Raw genomic sequence first — 22,720 nt, 5'->3', positions numbered from 1 at the left:
TAATCTAAATTACATTGCTCAATGTGCAGTATCCTGTTCTTGTTTTACAGCTTCGTGTGAGCGTATATTTAAAGCCCCACGTCGCACACTGGTGTTTTCACCCATTTCGCCTGGAGGACAGATGTTAGTGGAAGTCAGTTTTGGATGAAGGTTCTGTTTACTTGTGCTCATTTAATCTTTTGTTCAAATACCAACTTTATTTGGGGTTACTAGCTCACGCAGTTTGTTAAAAAAAAAACACATTTTATTGAGAAAAAATGTGCATTTTGTAAATGTTTAAGAATTATTGTTGAACATGGCCAATTATTCATCTTTGCTGAAAAATATCATGACTGACATCTCCCTCACTCTCCTGTTAGTGCACAGTTTAGACAGTTTATACCTTTTGTAGTTTTTATTACTGCATAGAGTTTGGTCAGTTGGTGTAGTTTCTACAGTGGCACACCTCTGTCCTACATTAACCTGAGCCCATTTATTGTAGTGAGAGCTGCTCACTGCCGAAAGCACCGTCTGCTGTGGGTGCCAAAAACTCATGCACATTAGTGTCGGTTTATGGCCAAATCCATCACTCATGAGCAACAAAAAAATTCTTTCACAAAATATCTTTGTATTACACCTGTATACAGTATATTGGACATGCTGGATCAGTATCAGTGCTTGTCAGACGCAATCAATCCCCAGTAAATGCAGTTTGTTTGACAGTATCACTATAAACAGCAATCCCTGGTCTCATGTTACCTTACATCAGATTACAATCAGTACCATGCGATCGGGTATAAATATTTTATACTGTATTTTGGGGAAAAAAAGAGAGCTATTGGAGAGATATTGGATTGGAAATCAGCACATACCCTGAGTTGAGGTATTGGAATTGGTATCAGGAAAGAAAAAGATGAATCGTTATATCCCTACTGTATATTGGACCTACTGGCTCAATATGTGATTTTTGAATATGAGTGAATTTGTATGGAAAAAGGTCTCCCAGGGTCTCCCAAGGTCCCAAGGTGCATCAACTTCAACTGATGCCACTATCTGAGAACCATTATGTGGGTAGACTAGTACCCAAACATGGGGTTCTGTTTCAAAGTCCCAGAGCACACATACAGTGCATTATTACTGGATTTGCCTGCTGGAACAATGTGAGAAAAGTGTGGTTTGGGTTTTTCTTTGTCCACAATGACCAAGTTATGCTTTGTTGAAATAGAGCAATAATCGCAGGGAGGAATTATTTGAATCGACCCAGTGGTAGCCTTTCCACTACAGTGCTTTTTGTTTCACAGCAACAAAGAACAACAGCTTTTAAATGTAAAGGCATCCATCTAGAGACCCACACTCTGAAAGGTCATCTCTAACACTGCTGCATTTCTGGGATGTCAGCAAACTGTAGGTCAAAACAACAACGCTGTCTTATAATGGCTTGCTAGATGATGGTGCGGTAACATGGCTTAGACAGCTAAACAAGGTGTAGAAAGAATGAGTGAAGAGCATTAAGTGTTGTGAAAAGGCAATCACACTGTCGAGGTCAAACTTTTAGCTGCACTTCTGACGGACATGTGATGGCATTATCAGGTTTTCAGTTATTTCAAGAAAATTACTGATTTGATTCGAAGTTGACAACAAAAATATTGCACAGACTCATTCAGTCGCTATAGTTACCACTGTATATCCTCCGTGTTTGCAATTGTGGCATCATCTATAGTCAGAGGTACAGTAATAGAATTCGATTCAGGAGAAGCCTCTATCTTCCTCTGAGGAAAACCCATTTGTTCCTTTTATCCTTGTGATGCAATGTATCTCCAAGCATACAATACATAATGCAACACGTCTAAGAACAATTGTGCCATTGTGAAATATACTTAAATAATTCAGATTCAGCCACAAATTAAAAACTGAGAGTAGTTGGAAGTCGCCCGTTAGCTTTGATATATGAAGCTTGTGTGTTTAATCCCTATTTCTCGGTTAGGACCAGTTGCCCAGCAACCATTGGAGTTTCCAGGAAGTTACTGGTCCCAACCGAGAAATAGTCCGGCACATAACCCCTGTTAAATGGCGATTTGTTATTATACACTTTGGTTTTTGTATAAGTTGAACAAACAAGATATAATGTGTTAAATAGTGCACTCTAGAGGTGCTGGTTGGCAGATGCTGTTACATTTGGACAGAGACGGGCTAGCTGTTTGTTTCCAGTCTTTATGCTAAACTAAGTCAGCCAACTGCAAGCTTTATAATTAGCATACAAACATTGAGATCCTCCATTCATTGCCACCGTGAGCAAAAGCCAGAGTCAACAAAACTATAAAGTTTGAAAAGGAGAGAAAGAGAAGACTTTCAGAACGCCTGTACAAATGTTTTGATTGATTGATGGCAGTGAAGGAGTTTTTGCCTCAGGGAAACTAACTTGTTTCAGCTTTTTTGTTATCCCTTTTTGTATTATTCTCTTTTAATAACTTGAGTTTTTGTTTGTTTGTTTTTTTTTTGTTTGTTTTCTTTTACTCTCCACTTCATCCATTTTTTTCTTCATCCATGCCGGTTTCTATTTTTCCTCCTTACACTCATGGTTATCTTGTACTCTGAGACAATGAGAAAACAGAATTGGAGCAGTATCACTAAAAAGAGCTGATGCTTTTATTGTCATTTGTCAATAGTATGTGTAATTAATAAATGATTGTGGCTCTGTTTGCCGGAGGAGGTTTGGCCCTCGGCCATTTGTACAGCCAACGTGACACTTCCCTATTCGTAAGACAAATGATGCTTCTGCAAACACAAAGACAGACAAAAGGGAGGAGTACAGGGAGTGAATGCAAAACTGCACGCAAGGAGATAACAATCTCAACATTCAGCAAGTGAGTCACATTTCTTGAGGGGTTCAATATGAAGGTAATAAAACTGAAAGAAGAGTGTGATTCCGGAGGGGTTTAGACTTTTCTCATTTTCACCTTCAGCTTGTTGGGAATCCTTCGATCGTTCCTCGGGCCCACAAAGACCACTGTGTGTAAAAGTAGTGATCAAGGTTCATTTATTTCTCGCTCTCATCTGTATTTTAAAAGCTGTACTAATGATTAGACACAAATTAGTCTTTTGGCTGGACAGCAACAGCAGGGCCGGACCTATAAACGCAACTGTGTCTGACTGAGTGACTGAGTGATGAAGTTACACCATTGGTCGGCTGAATGTGGCCAGAGCTTTGGACAACTAAGTAACCCAGAATGCATTTCACACCAACCAGCAGTGATGGTTGAGATTTTAAGCCAGGCTAAAAGCTGTCGTAATTTTCGCTGTAGGACTGTTAATATGTCACTTTATTAGGTTTTAATATTTCATTTAGATTCCCAATATGTTATCAATTTATCCAAATAATGCCTATTTGCAAAATTGGTCCGACGATTTTGGAGATGTGAGGAGCTGCTGGCCCGGGTCAGACCAGCTGGTCAACGTCGGTCGTCATCCCGGGGAGAACATGATCTGATGAACCGATCTGTGCGACTCTTTGGTAATATACTGCTGGCTCTAATGTCATTTTGATATATGATATAATTCCTTTTGGAAGAAAAATGTTGGTCTAACAGATGAAATCTAACAATTGTAGCTGCCACATTAGTTTGAATGTAAAGTGAAGCTCTGCCTCTGGGGCTCTATATGTACAGATATCATCGCATTTCAATAAATATAACTGTATTAAAATGAACAGATCAGTCTATATTAAATTCCATCTTATTTTATTAAGCTACAGAACAGTTTGGATTTTTATTATAGCTACATTATAGACTGAATAACTGCATCTCTGTCAATGAGGTTATTTTTTGTGAGCTGTTTGTTGAGCTTTGAGATGATTTTGTCACAGTACAGTCAGGTAGTTGTGTTGAAGCTGAGCTGTTGCTGTCAGATAGTACGCTGCTGTTATAATTGCAGAATGATAGTACTGCATCCTCCCGTCCTCGGAAGTTTGTACTCAGGAGTCGAACTATGTCGAATTGGTTTCAGTCAAAGCCTGGTGCGTTTCCTGGGGGGCTCGGTTGCCACGTGTCGCCACTTCCTCTAACTGTTGTTTCAAATTAAAAGCCCCCCCCCAAGTGTTTCATACACAGTCCAGTCATATATACTAGGTTTTGACCTAGTTTTGTTTACGCTAGAGTCAACAGTCAAAAGTTCCTGCTGAATATGAGGATACTTAAAGTGGCTGCACCAGTGTTTCAATAAAGTCTTCATTCAAGCAGGCTGTACAGTTTGCGTTTCTGTTGTAATTAGAATCAGTGCTTACACGCATGGTAAAAGCAGTTATCTTAACTGAATTAAAAGAGACGTAAGAGATACGTCACTGTTTACCATTTGTAGTGTTTTTCCTCAGTTAACCCTTTCAATGACAATTAGAGAGTTTCTTATCTTATCAGAATGCTGTATTTTAAACATGTTTACCCATTATCCAGAGACTGTTTCCTGCACTAAGACGGAAACACTTCTTATACATACAGTGGCACCACATGGTCACCCAGTGAATGTGCAGTAAAATGGTCGTTCCCTGAGCAGCTTCTACCTCACTCAAGAGCTCCTGCAAATAAGTTCTTTAGCAGTGGATGATAACCATGCGTCATACTGCATGTCTGTAATTCCAGATTCATTCAGTGTACTTTTCATTCACGGGATCATAGTCGGCCTTACTGTCACAAGCCTAACATCAGTTAACAAAGTGCAGTGAAATATGCTAAAATACAGGCTGCTTTAACTTAGAACTGGCAGACTGGAATGATTTATTTCAGATTAAGACCAGTGATGAGCAACATAAGTACACATTTACTAAAATGATTACTTTTAATTAGTGACTGTACCTTTTTTTTTTTTTTTTTTTTTTTTTTAAATATTCTTCCTTCTCTCCATTAATATTTTAGACATCTAAGTGTAGGTTATACCCACCCGTCCAATAAATTACCACTAATTCACTGAGTATGACAAATGAATAATTGAATACTGCAAGTGTGTGAATTAATGGGTTATTAAATGATTAATTATTATAACAAAGCCACAAATTATACTCCACTCCCTGCCCAAAACCCTGTCCCTTACAGTACTGTTCCATAAATCCCAGACACTACAAATTGTTGCAGTGAGTAGTGAGACTCAAATTACAGCTCATATTGCTTAGTCATTACGGCTCAGATCACAAGAAATTGTCTTTACGTCACAGACGGTGTCAGTGAGAGCTGTTCTTAAACTCGAGTCTCCGGAGGCGAGTAAAGAGGTGACCTGCAGAGAGGATTGGAGAGAGAAAGAGAGAGAGAGACGGGGAGATAAACAGACGGACACAGAAAGAGAGGGACAGAGAAAAGGAGACAAAGTGCTGCATTGAGTTGAGAGGTGTGAGGATGTTTGATAAGCCATTGTCACTCCTCTTGGAGGACAGCAGGCCCTTTTCCCTCCTTTTCTCTTTTGACTCACCACTTTCTCACCATGGTCATCCTCTTTTCTTTGTCTATTTAATCTTTCAGAGCCAAACATTTGGTATGCAAGCTATAGAAAGATATGGACTGACATAGACTGATGCGCTGCTAATGCCTGTTCTGTTTTATCCAATGACTCCTCATTTATCAGGAGCTCAACAGCCTATTGTGCCTTGTTGGCCTGACACAGCATTAAACACGGTGACCATAATAACCACAACAACATAGATAAGGAGCCTCAGTGACTATTGTATGTGCTTTTCATACATTTCTTACAGGCACCATTTTTCTTCCCGTTAGCTCTCATTCCTCTTCTTTACGCTACAAACACCGTGTGTCTACTCTGTATCTGTGCCGTTCGTTCCGTTTATTCAGCCCTTTTTATCTGTCTTGAATTTCTCGCTCTGTGTTTCTGTCTCCACTTTTTCTCTTTCTTTCTCAGCGGATGCGTTCCTTGTTTTTGCAGGAAAGGCGCTCTGCGTCATGCAAAGTCCATCTTCTGCGACGCACCATAAGCGTTCCAGTGGAAACCCAGTTTCCAGAGTTCCACAGCCAGCTGTCCACTGAGAGCGGTGAGTAGCCTGAGGACACACCTCTGCAGTAATCAAGACACACACACACACACACACACACACACACACACACACACACACACACTCTCTCATACACTGGAAATACTTGAATTGCTTTCTTGAAGCCATTTAATTAAATTAGAATGACTAATAACCTAGAAATCAAATATTAAACACTTGTTCAACATGGTTATACATATAATATAATTAATGACTGTGGAGACTGAGGAGTTTTTCTGGCTTAGCTCTGGTTTGGGACACTTTTATCTACAATCTTCTGTCCAATGCCACTAAATAATGACTTAAAGTCAAACAGAAGCTCTCATATGCAGATAGTCGTGCTGTGCAAAGGTCAAACGGGCAACGTGTCTTAAAAGAAGCACCTCTTTCTGCTCCTCAGTGATACAACCACAACACTTATATCTGCTTGTAAGCCTTGCATTGCTCACATGCCTGGCTGAGTATTTAAAAATTGCTGAGACTTTTTTTTTTTTTTTCTACCTCATATCCACTAGATGGAGAGCTTGCAGCTTCATTGTACCGCACAGTACTACTCAAGACAACCACTGAAAAAATGTTTAGTGTATCCAAACTACACAATGTGTCACCTGCACATAAATCGTCACATTGCACAAAACGTGCAAGGTGTAACGTGACACTTCCGTTGACAATGTAATGCCATCACTTCCTGGATGTGCCACTACAAGGACTGGAGCTGCTCAAACCGGTGGAGTCTGTGGATGTGTTTTTTTATGAGGATGAACACACAGGAGTAGCGGAAATGCGACACTAGGTGGCGCTCAGGTTTGGCATTAAAGCATCTGTAGCCCTCAGTTGCTGTTGCTGGGTTGTTAGCTGGCATGTAACCTAATATGACCCACCTTTAAATCAGTGAGTTCAGCGGTTAATTAGTTTAAGTGCTTTTTCATGATGTCATTACATTATTTTATTTACACCCTGTATTCTGTACAGTACATTAAGTTTAGGTTTTATTAAGTTTAGTAATTCCCTGAGGTGATGTTGCCCTCTATATCCCTGTGACAGTGTTACTTGACAGCACAAAGACTGTATAATATTCGTCTCGGTAGTGTTGTGTAAGCAATTTCAACCGAGATTCTTGTGTGTTTACTATTGTGGTTGTAGTGCTGGGAACAGTATTGTGCTTTTTGCTGACACTCTATGCTCGGGAATTGTCACACAGTTTTTCCACATCCGTCTGAATAAATAATAAGTGAGTCAGTGAATCTGGAGCTGGATTGTTATACAGTGATATCTGCAGGTCTACCACACCTTGATCAGTAGAGGGAGCCGTTTAATTCTCTGTTAACAACAAGAATAGAAGTGGCTCTTTGAAACTTTTACAAATCCTTTATCTCTTAGTTAACATAAAGAAATGTATTTATTCCTCAGGTTTGTTCTTTTAGTTACAGCATTATTATGTGTTAGATGTTTCTCGACACACCCTTCTTTCCCTTTTTTTTTCTTCATTTTACTCTGTATGTGCAGCTCAAACGCCTGGCAGGCCTCCAGTTTTCTTCTTTCTTGTGCTTTGTTTTGGACACTTGTCTCCTTCTCTCACACTCTTTATCTCCCGAGTGAAGTTTCTTTCTCGTCGATGGTATGATGAGGGTATAATGAGACAAGCAGAGACGTCCTTCTGTCTCTTCAAAGTTATGGCTGTTTACCCGGCATTCTCTGCATAGCACATATTCGCCTTTAGAATGATACAGGGGCTGCAGAGCTAAATCACACATATATACAACATCAAAAAGCAGGGGGAGAGTTTTGACATACGTGCATCCCCTTTTTTGCGATTTATATTCACCGATACAAGTGATGAGATGATGATGATGATGAGAAAACATCATACTGGATCTGTATGATTAGGTTGATTTTGTTTATCTGAGAGGAGACAGAGGCTAAAAGAATAAACACAGTCTGCCAGCTAGATCACTAATTACAGGGTACCTTTGCAACTCTGCCAGTGACATTCTGAAACTTTTCCACGATGATTATGTAAGATAATTTCTGAGCTGCTGATTCAGATTTCCATAGTCAAGCTAGAATATATTACAATATATTAATATATTACAGTCGTGGCTGTTGTTATGTCGGCCGTTTAAACACAAATTTCAAGCCGTTTTGTCACCTTTTGAGGTATTCTGTCAAATTTATATTTCACAGCAAACTTTTTACTTTAATCACCTGACTGCAGTCGCATTTAGATTTGAATCCAGCGGTCACCAACGATGGAAAATAACATTTACAACATTTACAAATCAGAAGCAGCTTTGACTGAACACAGAAACACCAGAGGCAAAAACAATCTTAACTTAACTTGATGTAAATTCATCAATTCTACTGCTAGAGCTTCATTAAAACTCACTTAATGTGATTATTGGTAAATGAATATTCCTCATGAACAAAAAACAGGTTTCTGCCACTTTGAATATCATATTGATAGAAGGGCTATTGGTCATTTTATCCCTGAAAAGCAAACAGGAAATCATGCTTCAGGTCCCCTCTTCTGTGTCTAACCTATGAAAGTTGCATTTGTGCACGTGTGTGTGTGTGTGTGTTTGTTTGTGTGTGCACCTGTACGGTTTTTCAAATAATCACACCACTACAAACACTCTAGTCTATGTTTTACTAAATTATGCATCGGCCCCACCTGCTCTTGTCCTTGCGTGGCACAGGCACTAAACAAGCAGCGTAATGAATAAAAACTACGCTAAGATGAATAGGAATCCACAACAAATCAGAGAGCGCTCTCATCTCATCTCATCCTCCGACTGAATAGCGAGCGGCAGCCTCCTCTGTTCTTTTGAACCCGTTGAGGTTTTGGCACAAACGTGCGAGAGAGAGAGACGGAGAGTGCTGTTATGCTCCCACCAGAACAACTAAACTTAATTTTACTGAGGTAAAAAGTTTGTTTTTCTGGTTGCAGTTTTCGGAAAAGTTCTGAACTCTTGGTTCTTTAAAGATACTGGGGCATACGCTGCCCTATTTTCTAGTTTTTAACTTCTCCATAAATATTTTCACTGAAGCTGTAACACTTTAGATAGGATTAAATACTGGATGACTGACCAAAGGCTGGATGATGAAAGAATGATTTTTTACATACCTTGTGGCCCAAATACTGTCTTATATGTGTTTTAGGTATCTTAGCATTCCCTGTGATGTTTAATTTAACGAAGCTTTCCTCCATCTCTCTCCTTAGAGTTTATAATTACAATTAGCTATCATTAGCCTGAATGCTATTTGTTGATTTCGTGCCAGTGGCTGCAGCCAGCGCACCACTAAATAATGGAGTTTTTTTTCTCTTATCAATGTCTTGAACTTAAAACATCTCAGATACGCAGAGATGTATCTTATGAAAGACCTTAGATAGTTGTGATAAAATGTTTTTCAAAGTAAATGTTGGCTGGGCTCCATTTGGCTGTGTTCAGTGGTTGAAAGAGGGGGAGGGGGGGGGAGGGCACTTTAATGGAGTGCAGGTGGCAATTGAGGTATGGTATCCCCCCGTCAGTTGATAATGAAGCAGTAACAGGGAGTTGCTGTGGAGGATGGAGTTGTAAAATTACTGAACTTTTCACAGCTCTCAAGTGTTTATAATACCGTTTTCATTGGGATCCAGCCACGACGAGCTACGTTAAACACATACTAGTCGTCGTGTTGTTTCGCCATGTTGTCGGTACATGTGATATTTCATTAACTTTCCACACAAGCTGCCGATACAAGTCAAAAATAAGCGGCATGTGCCATTTAAAACCAGCACTGTGACAGCCGCACTCATTGTTAACACTCATTTTCATCCGGGCAGCAGCGTTAGATAAGTTTCCTCAATTCTTCTGGCAATTTTCAAAACTGAAAACATCAACTTTCCAGACTAATCTCATCTCTTTATGATGGGGGGAAAAAAAAAAAAAATGCTGAGAGTGTAAAATTGATCAAAGTGGAAACATTCAGCCATAGCACCGCCACAACCTCCTCCACCCATATCTCTCTCTCTCTCTCTCTCTCCCTCTCCACCGCCACAACATGGAAACTGCTTCTCTCTCTCTCTCTCTTTCTCTCTGTCCGTCTCTCTCTCTCTCTCTCTCTCTCTCTCTCTCTCTCTCTCTCTCTCTCTCTCTCTCCTCCCTCCCATTCAGTGCTCCGCTATACTCTCTCTCTCGCTCTCTCTCTTTCCCCACTCTCCAGAGAGAGGCTCAGTCAGACAGATGTAACACAGCGGTAGAAGCCTGAGCTGAGCTGGCAGGCTGCAGGGGCCAGACCAGAGCCAGCAGCAGCTCTGACTGGAGAGAGAGAGAGAGAGAGAGAGAGAGAGAACAGCAAGAGAGAGAAGAGAGACGACATCGGCGGCGGAAAAAAAAGCGGCGGAGGAGATAAAAACAGGCGGTTGTAGAAGTAGTTTCAATATTGCAGTTCAGTCACAGAGTCAACTTTGCCTCAGGATATGGGCGTGTTGATCCGGGCGCACATCACACTGTGAATTTAACATGGACCCCGACACCAGCACCCATCCAGAGGCACAGCATGGTGAGTGAGATTTTTTTTTTTTTTTTTTTTGTAGGGAGGAAAAGATGAGAAAGGAGAGCGATACTGTGGAAAAAGTTGAAGAGCATGTTGGCGAACAAGAGGGTTAGGTCACATGGTTTTCCTGTTAGCTCGCTACTACAACTATGCTCTCCGTTTGGCTCTTAAGCTGTTGACTAGGGCCTCTGTGGTCAGATGAATAGGACTTCAGTCTGTTCTGTTGGGTTAGGGGGGTCAAGGAGTGAGGGGTGTTACATGTCAATGTGATGAAATCAACATCCTGCTAAAGAGTGCTGAATTTTCATCCTTACTATAACCGGGTTATAGAGTTTTTTGGCTCCGACGTAGCTAAGAAAGTTCAAAACCGTACGTTTGGAATGATGTTGATGCTGTGTTACCTCTCTGGGATTCGCCTGGTCTTCACTTTTTTTTTTTTTTGGCTGTGTCGGTGGAAGCTTTGTAGAACAGGAAGCTCTTTTCTCGCTCTTTGAATGGAATAATTAACTGTGGCATATGTGACGGCCGTGGGTGTACCATTTCTGTTTAAAAAAAGAAGAAGAAAAAAAAAAAAGATAATTTGATGGTTATGTGAATCCTTCTATTTGTAATGCTGTGTAGTGGTTGCCGCATGTGGGTGTTTGTGTGAGAGACACAGAGCAGCACGAAAGAATGAAAGTGGGAGACAGAGGGAAAGAGAAGGGGAGAGACAGAAAAGAGAAAAGAGTTATGTACACAAATAAATCCAGGGGGATGTAGACTGCACTGTAGGCCAGTGAGAGTGCTCACTCTTTCTCTTCCCCTTCATTTTCCGCTGGCTTTTTTTTTTTTTTTTTTTTTTTTTTTTCTCCACTGCTCCAAATGTTATAGCCTAAACTAGATAGTTAAAAGGCAGAAAAAAAAAATGGTGTATTATTAACTGGGCCAGAAAAGACGATGTTTTGTCTTCATGGCTGACGGGAAGGACTATGCTGTGCTGCTGCTGATGAAGAATGTGGTTAACAGAATGAGTCAACAGAGAACATATTTCCAAGAGACCGTAGTTTCTCCTCGCCAGCGTCTAAGCCACATTGCTTTATGCGCTGGGCCGTCTGCCATGACAGAGAAGGAGAGACAAAGAAAAGGGAAAGAAAACTTGGTAAAAACAAAACTTCACCGTTTTTATCCATCTCCTGAGACGCAGGAAAAAACCCCTCTGTTAATAATCTAACCGAAATGAGTGAGAACACTGAGCTTTTATTCTCACCTTCACAGTAAAAGTCTCCCAGCATAGAATGATCACTCTATGCAAACTTCATACTCAAACCAAGCAGACAGTCTTTCCCGATTGCACGCAGCCTCTGAAGATCCCTTCTGAGGTTCAATATAAATAGAAAAGTGAGAGCAGAAAAGGCAACAATCTGATATCTTCCCATTACACTCTCACCTCAGGCTTGCAAGCCCTCAGGAAGAGTTCATGCTTCCTAAGCCTGGCAGGCATCAATTTTCACTCTCTCTCACACAAACAGATGCATATACACAGACATCATCGCTGTTATTCGGAACAAATCTAAGAGCAGAATAGCTGGTGGTAGAGATGCATTTCTATATGCATGTTTTTGGCATATATTACACATTGCTTTGTGTATTTTGCATATGAAGTAGGTGCTGATCTGCATCTAGCTGACTATGGTAGCACAGGCACTGTAAATGATAGCTATGTCCTGTTTCTATCCACAGAAAGCAGAGGATCACTGACACTTGAATCACTCAAATAATAGCATTTTGTCAATGTTATTATCCCAATATGCATATCAATGCTTATAATATTCTGTTTTATTACACAAGTCTGGAGTGTGCACCCACTAGTTTTGTCAGGAATCAACTGAGAATCCCACTAAAACCTAAACCGAAAGTATTTTCTTTTTTTTTTTTACAAGAGCCCATCCCTTTATCATGCGTTCAAATGAGAACATCTACTAGTTCATAGAAGCTCACAGAGATGAGAGGAAGTTCGAGGGAGGAAGTAAAAAGGGAGAGGCATAAAAAAAGTCCTTATCCATGGCCTTCATTGACATGTAAATAGGTCTGCGTGTTTTTGTCCTAGTTGAGGAAAGGTTGAATGCCTGCTCATGTACTGGAGGAGAAAACACAGGGACATTTTTTTTTTTTTTTTTTTGCGAGTGTGTGTGTGTGTTTGTACTTGTGTCAGACAGAACTTTCATTAGACAGGGGGATTAAACCTTTTGAGGATTTCTTCTCTTTTGCTATAAAGCATCTTTTGTGAAAAAAAAAAAAACACAAAAAAAACAAAACAAGCAGCTTTTCTTTCATTTTTCCATTTTGAAGTGAATTAGGGTTTCTGACTACACTTTTGAAATTCCCAGATTTTATCCAGATGAAACTGTGGTCTTGTGGGTGAAAGTGCTGCAGGGCTTTTGTCTTGAAGAATGTTCAGCTTTTAATAAAAGATTTATTCTTGCTTGTGTTGTCATGTGCTAAAATCTAGTCAGACTCCGGTGCTGGGTGGTACAGGGTGTGTAAATTTAGGAACAGGGCTGTCAGCTTGTAAGTTTTAATCTAGTTTTAACAGAGGGAAGACTATCTCGCGCCAGGCCTCATGGTTAAGTCAAGTTCATTCTGGTGTACAAAGCTTTCTTCGCCCCTGCGAGGGAACAGCCTTGGCAGATGAGTGTTGTCTAAAGGATTTAGACGCAGATGAAGACATGTTTAGTCTGTCTGATGTCCAGTTGTAAACATGTTTGTGTTCATTTACTTACAGCTTTTGGAGAATAAATCTTAAGTTTTAAAGTGGAAAGACATTTTGTCAAAGTGAGGTCATGCTGGTCGGTTCAAACGTCTTTTAAAAGGCTTTTTCAGCGTTTCACTGACTCGGTTTTGGGGTTAGGGGTTGGACTGGTCTGGGATAGGAGTTATGATTATAGTAAGGAGAGGGTTAGGGATGAAATAAATGTCAAGCAGTCAGTCAATGGGCTTCATTATGAAACAGGAAAACATAGTAGCTGACACAGTTAAAGGAGTAGTTTGACATTTTGTGGAATCATTTTATTCACTTTCATGCCAAGAGTTAGATGACAAGATTGATAGCGCTCTCATATCTGTGTTAAACTTGAGCTAGCGGGAGATTAGCTTACATAACATTGCTTAGTTACAACAAGAAACTCTCTGTGAAGCTTGTCGTTTTTATATTTATGTTTGTGTACGGATTAAACAAAGTGCTGCTAGTCAGATTTTTTAACTTTAATTGTTTTTATACTTTCATTTTTAATTGTACAGACCCAGGCTAGCTGTTTTCTCCCTGCTTCCAGTCTTTATGCTAAGCATAAAGCTACATTAGAGTGGTATTGATCTTCTCGTTTAACTCTCAGGAAGACAGTGAATGTGCATATTTTCCCAAAATGTCAAACAATTCTTTTAGCATGTCAGCAAACACATTCCAAGAAGTGTATTCATGTATCAGCGTATTCATTCGGAGTTATGTTTCTAGCACCTCATTAACGTGAGTCCAATATTCACTCTCATATTTTTAGCTGCAGAATTTGGTCCACACCAACTCTCTCCACAAAAGTAGGTTTTAAATGTAGCAGATATCTGACTCTTTTCACCAGGTAGTCACTAACTGTATCTGTCTATTATGTGCTCCTGGACAGGAAGTGTAAAGCTTATCAGAACCTTTTTGCTGGAAATAGCTGCCCAATAAATGTTTGGGCTGTGAAACCAACACAATGCACCAAAAGAGGCTAAATGTTTCATAGAGTTGCAGAATTGGCTGATGACAAGTGATGAGTGATCCTTCACATGTTGTCAAAATATAGATTATTGCAGCTTTAAAAGTTTTAAATGCCATAGCTTGTCTGCCTTTTGGAACCGTTGAAAGTACATTTAAATTGCTGCTGTAAAGACTTTTATTTATTTAAACAAAATAAACATCACATCTGTAGTAACTGAGATACAGAATGTAGAATTTGTATGAATAACTATTATTTTGGGGCCGATTCTTTTATCTCTCTCATGCTGTCATTTGGTTTAACGTAATGTTCCACATAGTCACTCTTTTTCTGAAGACTCCCAACATACAGCTCTACATACATAACAGCATTTACCGTAAGTGATCATGTAAAGATAAAGAGGCACGCCACTTGTCATGCACCTCCAGAGGTTAAGGCAAGTGTCACTGGATCAGTTGGGCTGGAAAAGAATGTCAAGACTAGTTTTAAATAACATGCTATGTCTTGCGGCATGCATTACCTTAATTTATGCATGTCTTACTCATTGGTTTTCCCACCTTCTCGTCAGTACTGAACCATAAGCTCATTAGAGAAACCTTTGTCACTCTCAGGTCACGCGTTCAGATTGTCTGAGACCGATTGCATTTCACCTCTGGATTTAAAAATTCTTCTCCAACGTATCTGGAGTGGCTGCTTGAGATGGGACTTTGCTTTCATGTTCATATTTAACTTTATCTGTAGGGAAAACTGTGGATGTTTCTGAAGAGAGAGAGAAAAAAAAAAGAAAACCCTCACATCACACACGTTGGCTGTGGCTATTTGCATAATGGATGGTACTTCACCAAAAAACCTCAAAATGAGAAAGGAAACGCCGGGAACAAAAGAGCCATGATGATGAAGAGCGACACAGAGAGAGAAGATGACAACTCACCTCATGATTGGTCTATGTTTGCTAGCTTTGTTGAGCTATATGTGGTAAATTTTCTACAAACTTGACTAGGTGGTCCTTCAAGGAGGTCAAGGACGTATTCATGCTTTTACTACACTACATATTTGGATAATTGCAGATCTTACCATGTGCAAATGTGGCTTGAACAATCAGGTCCTGATGTAGCCTCAGTGAATTTTGGGGTACTTTCACACTGATATTCAGAGCCGTCTCTTTATGATCAGCTTGTCCTGTGACTTTAAAAGCCTAGTGATCGTTTCAGAAGAATGAATGAGTATACTGGGACATTTCAGAATGCAACTGAGTCTCTAATACAGTTTGCTTCTTGGCTAAATTGTCCCAGAGACCAAGGAGCCTCAAGACCTACACTTGGGAACCAAAACTCGGGAACCGCAATTGTGTTTGCCTCTCCCAAAGACGAATCAAATCACACTGATCACAGATTACATGTGACTCGGTTTGAGACATTTTTTTTTTTTTTTTTTTTGTATGTGGTGAAACAAACACACAAAGTAAATATAGATGAGTCTGAAGTCATCATGCTTTTCTTCGTAATTTACTGTTGTGTGATTGTGATGGATGTTGTGAAGACGGCGAATCACCACAAAGATGTCTGTCTCCAGAGTAGCAATCCGCTGAATGTGATGTTGTGTTTTTTTTTTTTTTTTTTTCTGTTATAGTACATAACCACAATGAAGCAATTTGCAAATAGATTAGAATTTCAGTGTAGTTTCTCTCGCTCGTTCTCTACCTCCTTCTTTCCCAGACTCTCTTTATCGGGCTCTTTTCAGACTACATGATTATCAGTAGCATCAAACATTTTATTTTTTTTATCCCTAATCCTAAAAGTACAACAAATTTGAATAACTGCTTGTGTTTGACCGGTTTGACCAGTTCAAGGTGGCGTCTTCAGTTTGTTCAACCAACAGTCCAAACTCTAAAGATGTTCAGTTTATTATCATATCAGACTAAGAAAACTATCAAATCCTCACAAATGAGTGGCTGAAACTGGGGAATGTTTGACATTTTTGCTTTAAAATGACCGAAACAATTAATCAAATATAAAAATGCATCATTATTGTTTCCTCTAACCTCATACATAGCTACTGACCAGCTGATTATTGACTTGCACTTTGACAGTTTTATTGTGACAATTTGAAATCTTGGCAAGAATTCAGTCGTATTAACAAAAAAAAAAAAAAAAAAAAAAAAAAAATCAGCATTTTCTAACACACCTGAATATACTGTATAGAAGTGTAATAAAACCTAGCAGATTGCTATCCAAAAAGATCCACAGCTGTAAGGTCCACACGGGAGATGACACATGAAAAGTTCATCAAACACTTAAAACTAGTCTGGTGATGGTGGATATAAATAACACTGTAAGAGCAGAGCTAAGCAATAACCTCAGAGAGCTGACTCGCGGCCAGCAGCAACAGTGGCACGACTCCATTTGGCCCCATTTGTCAGAAAGCCTCCCTGATGGGAGACTGTCAGTCAACAGAGCGCTGCCAAGGAAGGGGAGGAGGAGGAGGAGAAGAAGGGTGGGGAGAGGACGGATGAAGGGAGGGAAGGACAAGAAACAGAGAAAAGCAGCGCATGAGTATATGAAACTATAGAGATTTATGGAAAATTAGACTGCGGGTACGAACGTAAACCGTGGCTTCGCCGTATGTTAACGTAGATGTTAAGCGTGTTAGCGGGCTCGAGGTGCGTGGGCGCTAGCGTGTTCATGTGTCAGTGTGTGTCCGTGGTATGTATCTCTGCTGGAAGTGTGTTATGTGTGTCTAAATCGAAGTGACTGCGAGGGGGCAGAAACCGAGCCAGCACAGCCATGAGCTTGTTACACACTCACAAACAAATTTATGTTGGGAATGTGCTTTTCACGTCTCTGTAAATCTTACGTAAATGCGCCGCGGTCCCACACTGAGCAGTGAGAGTGCCAGGGAGGGTGAGAGCTGGGAGAAGAGAATGAGGTGAAGAAAAAGAGTTGGAAAATAATTACTAGGATGTGAAAGGAAACCAGTTAAGTCAGAGCGAGCATGAATATTCGCAGACTTAAGCCTTTTCCTGGGAGATTCTAATCAAATCGGGATGCTAGAAACGCAAGATAAACTGATTTTAATCAGTGTTTTTGTTTATCCTCCCTCATTGTTTATGTTGTTTACCCAGTTACAGATCTACAATGATCCACCAGGGTATTTAGTCCAGTACCAACGCTGATGGGAAAACGCTGTAATTTGAGCCTTAAATAAGAGCTTTGGAAAAGCAGCAACATAAAACTTTTAAGAAGTTTGATTTCTAGTGTCGTCTATTCTATCTGCAATGTTTTTAAGTCATGCTAAAGCCACGATCGTGAGGTTATACTGACAAAAATTCATGTTCTTGTGTGTACTGTACAAAAGATTTTCTCAAATGTAGACCAAAGTAAGGTTTTGACAAGACATCAATGACACAGTCTGTTACAATCCAACAAATAATTGTAACTTCAGTCGTTCAATCAGTGAAAACATGGACAAAAGAGTCAGCAACACCTCAGCCTACTGCTTTTTATCTATTTGCTTGCAGTTTTAAGTACAGAATAGCAACCTGAGTGAAGTAGAAGCAGTAATAGTGGCGTTAAGACAGCTTTTTGGGTGTGTATGTGTGACATATTTGGAGCCGTACCTGTGAACAAGCCAGTCAGTTGCATGATAGGCATGTCAGACCACCAGCCCACCACGGTGACCCAGCTTTAGCCCCCTTTTATAAGTTGAATTCCCTTTGGAATCCTTCCACAAAAAGCACTTGCTGGCATGGTAGGCATGGTAGCGGCCTGACCCCACGTGCCGCACACAAGTGCCTTTGTCCTCAAAATGGCAGATGTTGGCATTCCTGACTGTCCTATATCCAACTCTTCCTTCAACTGAAATACACATTACTTCTTTTTTTTTTTTTTCTCTCTCTCTCTCTCTCTGCTTTTACTGGCGAGAGACAGCTGCAGAGACGAATCACGAGCCAGACACTCTGATTTGAATTGATGTAGTTTGACTGTTTTATGTGTTAATTTTTCTCTGACTCAGCTTTCTGAGGAGAGCAGTGTCATTTTCTTTATTGTGCCTCAGCACAAATATTTTGAACTTTTTTTTTTTTTTTCAAGCACTCAACAGAGGACGGGAAGTCAGAATGACTTCTCGGTGCAAATGATTAGGATACTATAGATGCACATTAGACAGACTGTTTGTTTCTTGTTTGTCACGGATGATCCGACTCTTTTCCTTCCTTTAACTTTCTGCTCGCTGCTGGTATACTGCTCTCTTTTTTTTTTTCATCTCCTCTGTATATCCTGTCTATTTTTCCATTTTTGCTGTTCTCGTAACATATCTTCTGTTTCTGGATAGATATCTTTTTGAAGAACACCGCCACTTTTACCCCTGAGAATTAGATTTTTTACATCCAGTACACATTACATACACAAAAATCAACACATATACAAAACACACACACACACTGCTTTAAATATAGTCTACATGCAAAGTATTCATGTTCTTAACTTTTCACACGTCCTTAGACATAAACACACACAGATAGACTTAGAAAAATAAACAAGAGTGACAGGGGGTGAAGGATTACTTGGAAAGGGAGACAAACAGAGAGCGAGATAAAAGGAGAGGCGTGTCAGAGTCGTCTATAGGACAAGTGGACTTCAGGGCTTGCACTTTTTTGTCCCTCTGTAACTCTATAGCCCACATACCAAAGTACTCACTCACTATGTCACCTCAGCCTTCGGGTCTCTATCTCTCCCGTTTTTACTGTCGCTTCCTCTTTTTCAGCATTTTTTTTTTTCTTGTAATTGTTTGTTGAAGCCCTAAACAAGCGTTCTCGTCTCAGTGATCCGACCTCAGTTTGCTCTAGGACACTGTTTTACCACCACATGCTTCACTTTTTAAGTCACAACACTTAAAAAAAACGTTTCAAGAATATGTGCTATGTGATATAAGAATATCATGCAGCTGGGAGGTTGTGTTCAAAGTATTTCTCTGCTAAGTTTTAATCATTCGCTGTCATTATTTAATCAGATCAGCTAACATACTGTAGACCCCCACACACCTGCGAATACCTGTGACCATTCGTCTTACTTATTTCTGTACTCAGCTAGCTTGTGACTCCACTTTTCATCAAAAACACTGAGTTAAACCCGCTACGTGAAAGTGATCTGGTCAGTCTTAAACAAAAGAAAAAAGGTCTAACCACACGCCAAACCGTGTCAAATAACTTATCTGTTTAAACTCACAATAAGATGTTTAACCGGAGAGTTTTATAGCGCTGGATGCCTCAGAAGCAAGAAACACATGAAGGTAATAGATCAACATATTTATCTCATCTTCAACAATGTCACAGGCTGCTTCTGCACCAGAACAATTTGTATCGTTTCACGTTTACTGGATATGTTTGGACCCATGGCTGTTTCCATTTTTGGTTTTGGAAGGTCGCTAAACGCGCGGAGTGGAGGAAACACGGAGCCGTCTGTCATCGGTTTATTCTAACCTGTTGGCTCTGTTAATGCTGTGTTGCTATAATTATAATTACCCTAATTATAGATGAATCAGCTCAATAAAGGAAACCTGTCACCACAATATTTGTCACGTCAGTCACCTTCTACACACATTTGAGCTAAACGGTCTATTAAAGGCTTAAATAAATGTAAATACTAATTCATCCTTGTGTTCTGTGTATCATACATATTGTATGCGCACATGTTCGCACCGCTTTTTTCACAATGTATTTAAATATTTAATAAACCGAATGAATAATTGATCAATCAAGAGAATAATTGGCAGATGAATTGATAATAAAAGCTGATTTTTTTGCCGTCCTGTTATTTTTTTTCCCGACACATGAAATCACACGTTTTGACAATAAGGAAGAAACTGTGCTGATGAATAACAATAGGCTGAATTTGAATAAAAACAAACAGTTTAACAGTTTCAGCGCAAAGAAAGATCATCATGATATTTTCTCAACACACAGCCTAAAGGCTTACAGTAAGTGTGACTAGATGTGGTGAGAAGAAAAGAGGAGGAGGAGGAGGAAGGGGAAAAGTTGAAGTTGAAGGAGCCAGAAGTTAACTGGTGTGAAGAGGAGGAGGAGGAGGAGGATGGAGGGAGGAGGGAGGGAGGGAGGGTCTGCTGTCACTTCTGTGGACAAATGCCTTGCTTGACAAATGTCTGGCCGAGGACAGCAGCAGAAACATGAGAATACTGTTCTTTGACAGGAAAGGAGGGAGGGACGTGGGAAGAGACAAGCAGACATCTCCACACAGCAGCTTCCTACACTAACATACCTCTTACCTGTGTTAGTAAATGAACCACATAGAGAAAGGAAGCTCTAGGTGAGACTTATTAGCTCTTTTCAAGTCTATTTCAACTACTTTCTGCCATCAGCCTACAGAGTAATGTGTGTTTTAAATGACTATAGAGAGACTTTCCTTGGCTTGCCATTGTAATAAACACAGAATATGTTTTATCTAATATTTTTTTTATCAGATGTTTAATGTTGAAATATTAGGCAGAGCAAAATGCCACCGTAAACACAGAGAAGTAATTGTCCGAGCTAAAAACAGTAATGACAACAACACTGCTGTAGAATGTAGTCTAAGTGCATAGCAAACTTCAACTAATGCTTTAAAGCTGGAGTGTGGTAGTGAGGCCCGGGCCTGGCCCCGCGGTTTTTGGTCAGCCGCAACAAGGCCTCCGATTGGTTGGACGTGAGGTAGGAATTCAGCTCTCCGAGGTCTAAACCCCACCTCCTTCTCCTTCTTCTCCTCCTCCTCCTCCTTCTCCTCCTCCTCCTTCTCCTCTCAGCCTCGAGCGCCGAGGAACGACGGCATTCCCTGTGCACGAGCACGGCGTGCGCGCACACACACTCTCGCAGTCCCTTTTGCTTTCTCATATGAAAGGGGGTGTAGAGCAGGGAGTTACAAACATTTTGAAGGCACAGAGTAAGGAAGTGAGAGAAAGCAACAAAAGACAAAGAGAATACTCTCCTGCCCTCTGTTTGTGTGTGTGTGTGTGTGTGTGTGTGTGTGGGTGAGGTTTTTTTTTTTTTTGTGAGCCTGAGAAGGAGGGGTTGGGTGGTGGGGTGGTGAGGGGGGGGGGAGGGGGGGGCTGAACCCTGAGTCAATACCCCTGCAGGAGTCCACAGGACCATACACTCACACCCTCACACACCACACACAGACACACACACACACACTCTCACACACACACACACACGCATACTTGCTCAGTCTTCTGCAGCTACTGCAGGCTGAATGAGTGCGAAGCAGAGGGGGGGAACAGAGCAAGGAAGCAGCAGTGCGAGAGAGAGAGAGGGGAGGAGGAGGAGGAATCTCTGGAGTTACTACTTGTTGCTTTTGGTTTTTCTGTGCGGATTGAGGATGATATTCTTTCTGTTTTCCCTGCTGCAGTGGGACCTTGTCTGAGGTGAGCGCTAGCATTCCTCACTCTTTTTTTTTTTTTTTTCTTCTCCTTTTCACCGGCCAATACTTCAGTGAGAGGAAAAGGTGGGGGGGGGGGGGGGTAAGGGGGAAAGACCCAAGCTATGGTCTGAGTTACACATTGTGAGGTTTTTCTGTTGGGAATGCTCTCTTGGTGGAATGGCGGAGGGGGGTTGAAGGAGAGGAGGAGGTGTGGAGGGAAGCTTTTTCACGTGCCGGGGAAGCAACATTATCACACTTGATCTGTCAGAGAAAGACACAAAGTAGAGGTAGGAAGAAACAAACTATCTTTTTTTTTTATGGAGGTGGTGGAGAAGAAGGTTGTAGAAGAAATGTCAGACTCAAAGACACAAAGAGCTGTAACATGTGATTCTAAGTTGTGCTTCTACAAGCGGGACAGAAGAAGATGAGAAAGGAAAAGTCGGTCTAGCGCTCTCAGTCTCTCAGACTCTTATGATTAATGCCTCTCTTTCTTTGGTGGTTGTGTGTTGACAGGACCATGCAACATGAATGTGACACTTATTCATAACCTATTTGGTGTCTGTGTGTGTGTGTGTGTGTGTGTGTGTGTGTGTGTGTGTGTTGGAGGAGTATTCCCATTTCAACCCTACTGTAGCAAAAGCAGAAGCTAGTGTTTAAGTACTTAAACAGTATGTAGTCTTCATTTATCAGCTCCTGCATGATTACAGTGTCTTCTCTGACTCCTTTACCACAGATAGCTCACTTGAATGTGCAACCTCATCATCATTCCTCCACCAACATGTGTTTACATGCTGCAGTGTGTTACCCACACAGAAGTACTGAATGTCAACAATTTAGAAAGTTGCTCTCTTGGAGTTGGACGTCTATAACTGTAGTGACATTAGTTTATCTTAATTTTATGACCTTTTTGTACAAAACGAGTTATCCGTTATAGGTCACTTGTGTTAAACTTGAGAAACACTTTAAAATATTACAGATTCCACGAAACAACTTTTTTTTTTTTTTTTTTTTTTTAGATGTCGAGCTTTTGTGCAACAGTAGTG

General features: G+C 40.5%; 1 protein-coding gene across 12 annotated transcripts in view; it reads left to right on the top strand.

The window, feature by feature from the left end:
* LOC122968108 (disabled homolog 2-interacting protein-like) overlaps window positions 1-22,720 on the top strand; it is a 149,602-nt gene that overhangs the window by 5,678 nt on the left and 121,204 nt on the right. For 7 of the 12 annotated variants that reach the window (XM_044333061.1, XM_044333058.1, XM_044333063.1 and 4 more), the window contains exon 3: window positions 5,875-6,004. In XM_044333061.1, the coding sequence (XP_044188996.1) occupies window positions 5,875-6,004 (130 nt within the window). Of the gene's footprint in view, window positions 1-5,179; window positions 5,350-5,874; window positions 6,005-10,208; window positions 10,547-21,608; window positions 21,682-22,720 lie in introns of those variants that run through there. The other 5 variants (XM_044333069.1, XM_044333064.1, XM_044333059.1 and 2 more) reach the window with 5 other exon arrangements.

The sequence above is a fragment of the Thunnus albacares genome, chromosome 18 (assembly GCF_914725855.1).
Source record: "Thunnus albacares chromosome 18, fThuAlb1.1, whole genome shotgun sequence".
Lineage (NCBI taxonomy): Eukaryota > Metazoa > Chordata > Actinopteri > Scombriformes > Scombridae > Thunnus > Thunnus albacares.
This window is presented reverse-complemented; position numbering and strand designations above follow the sequence as displayed.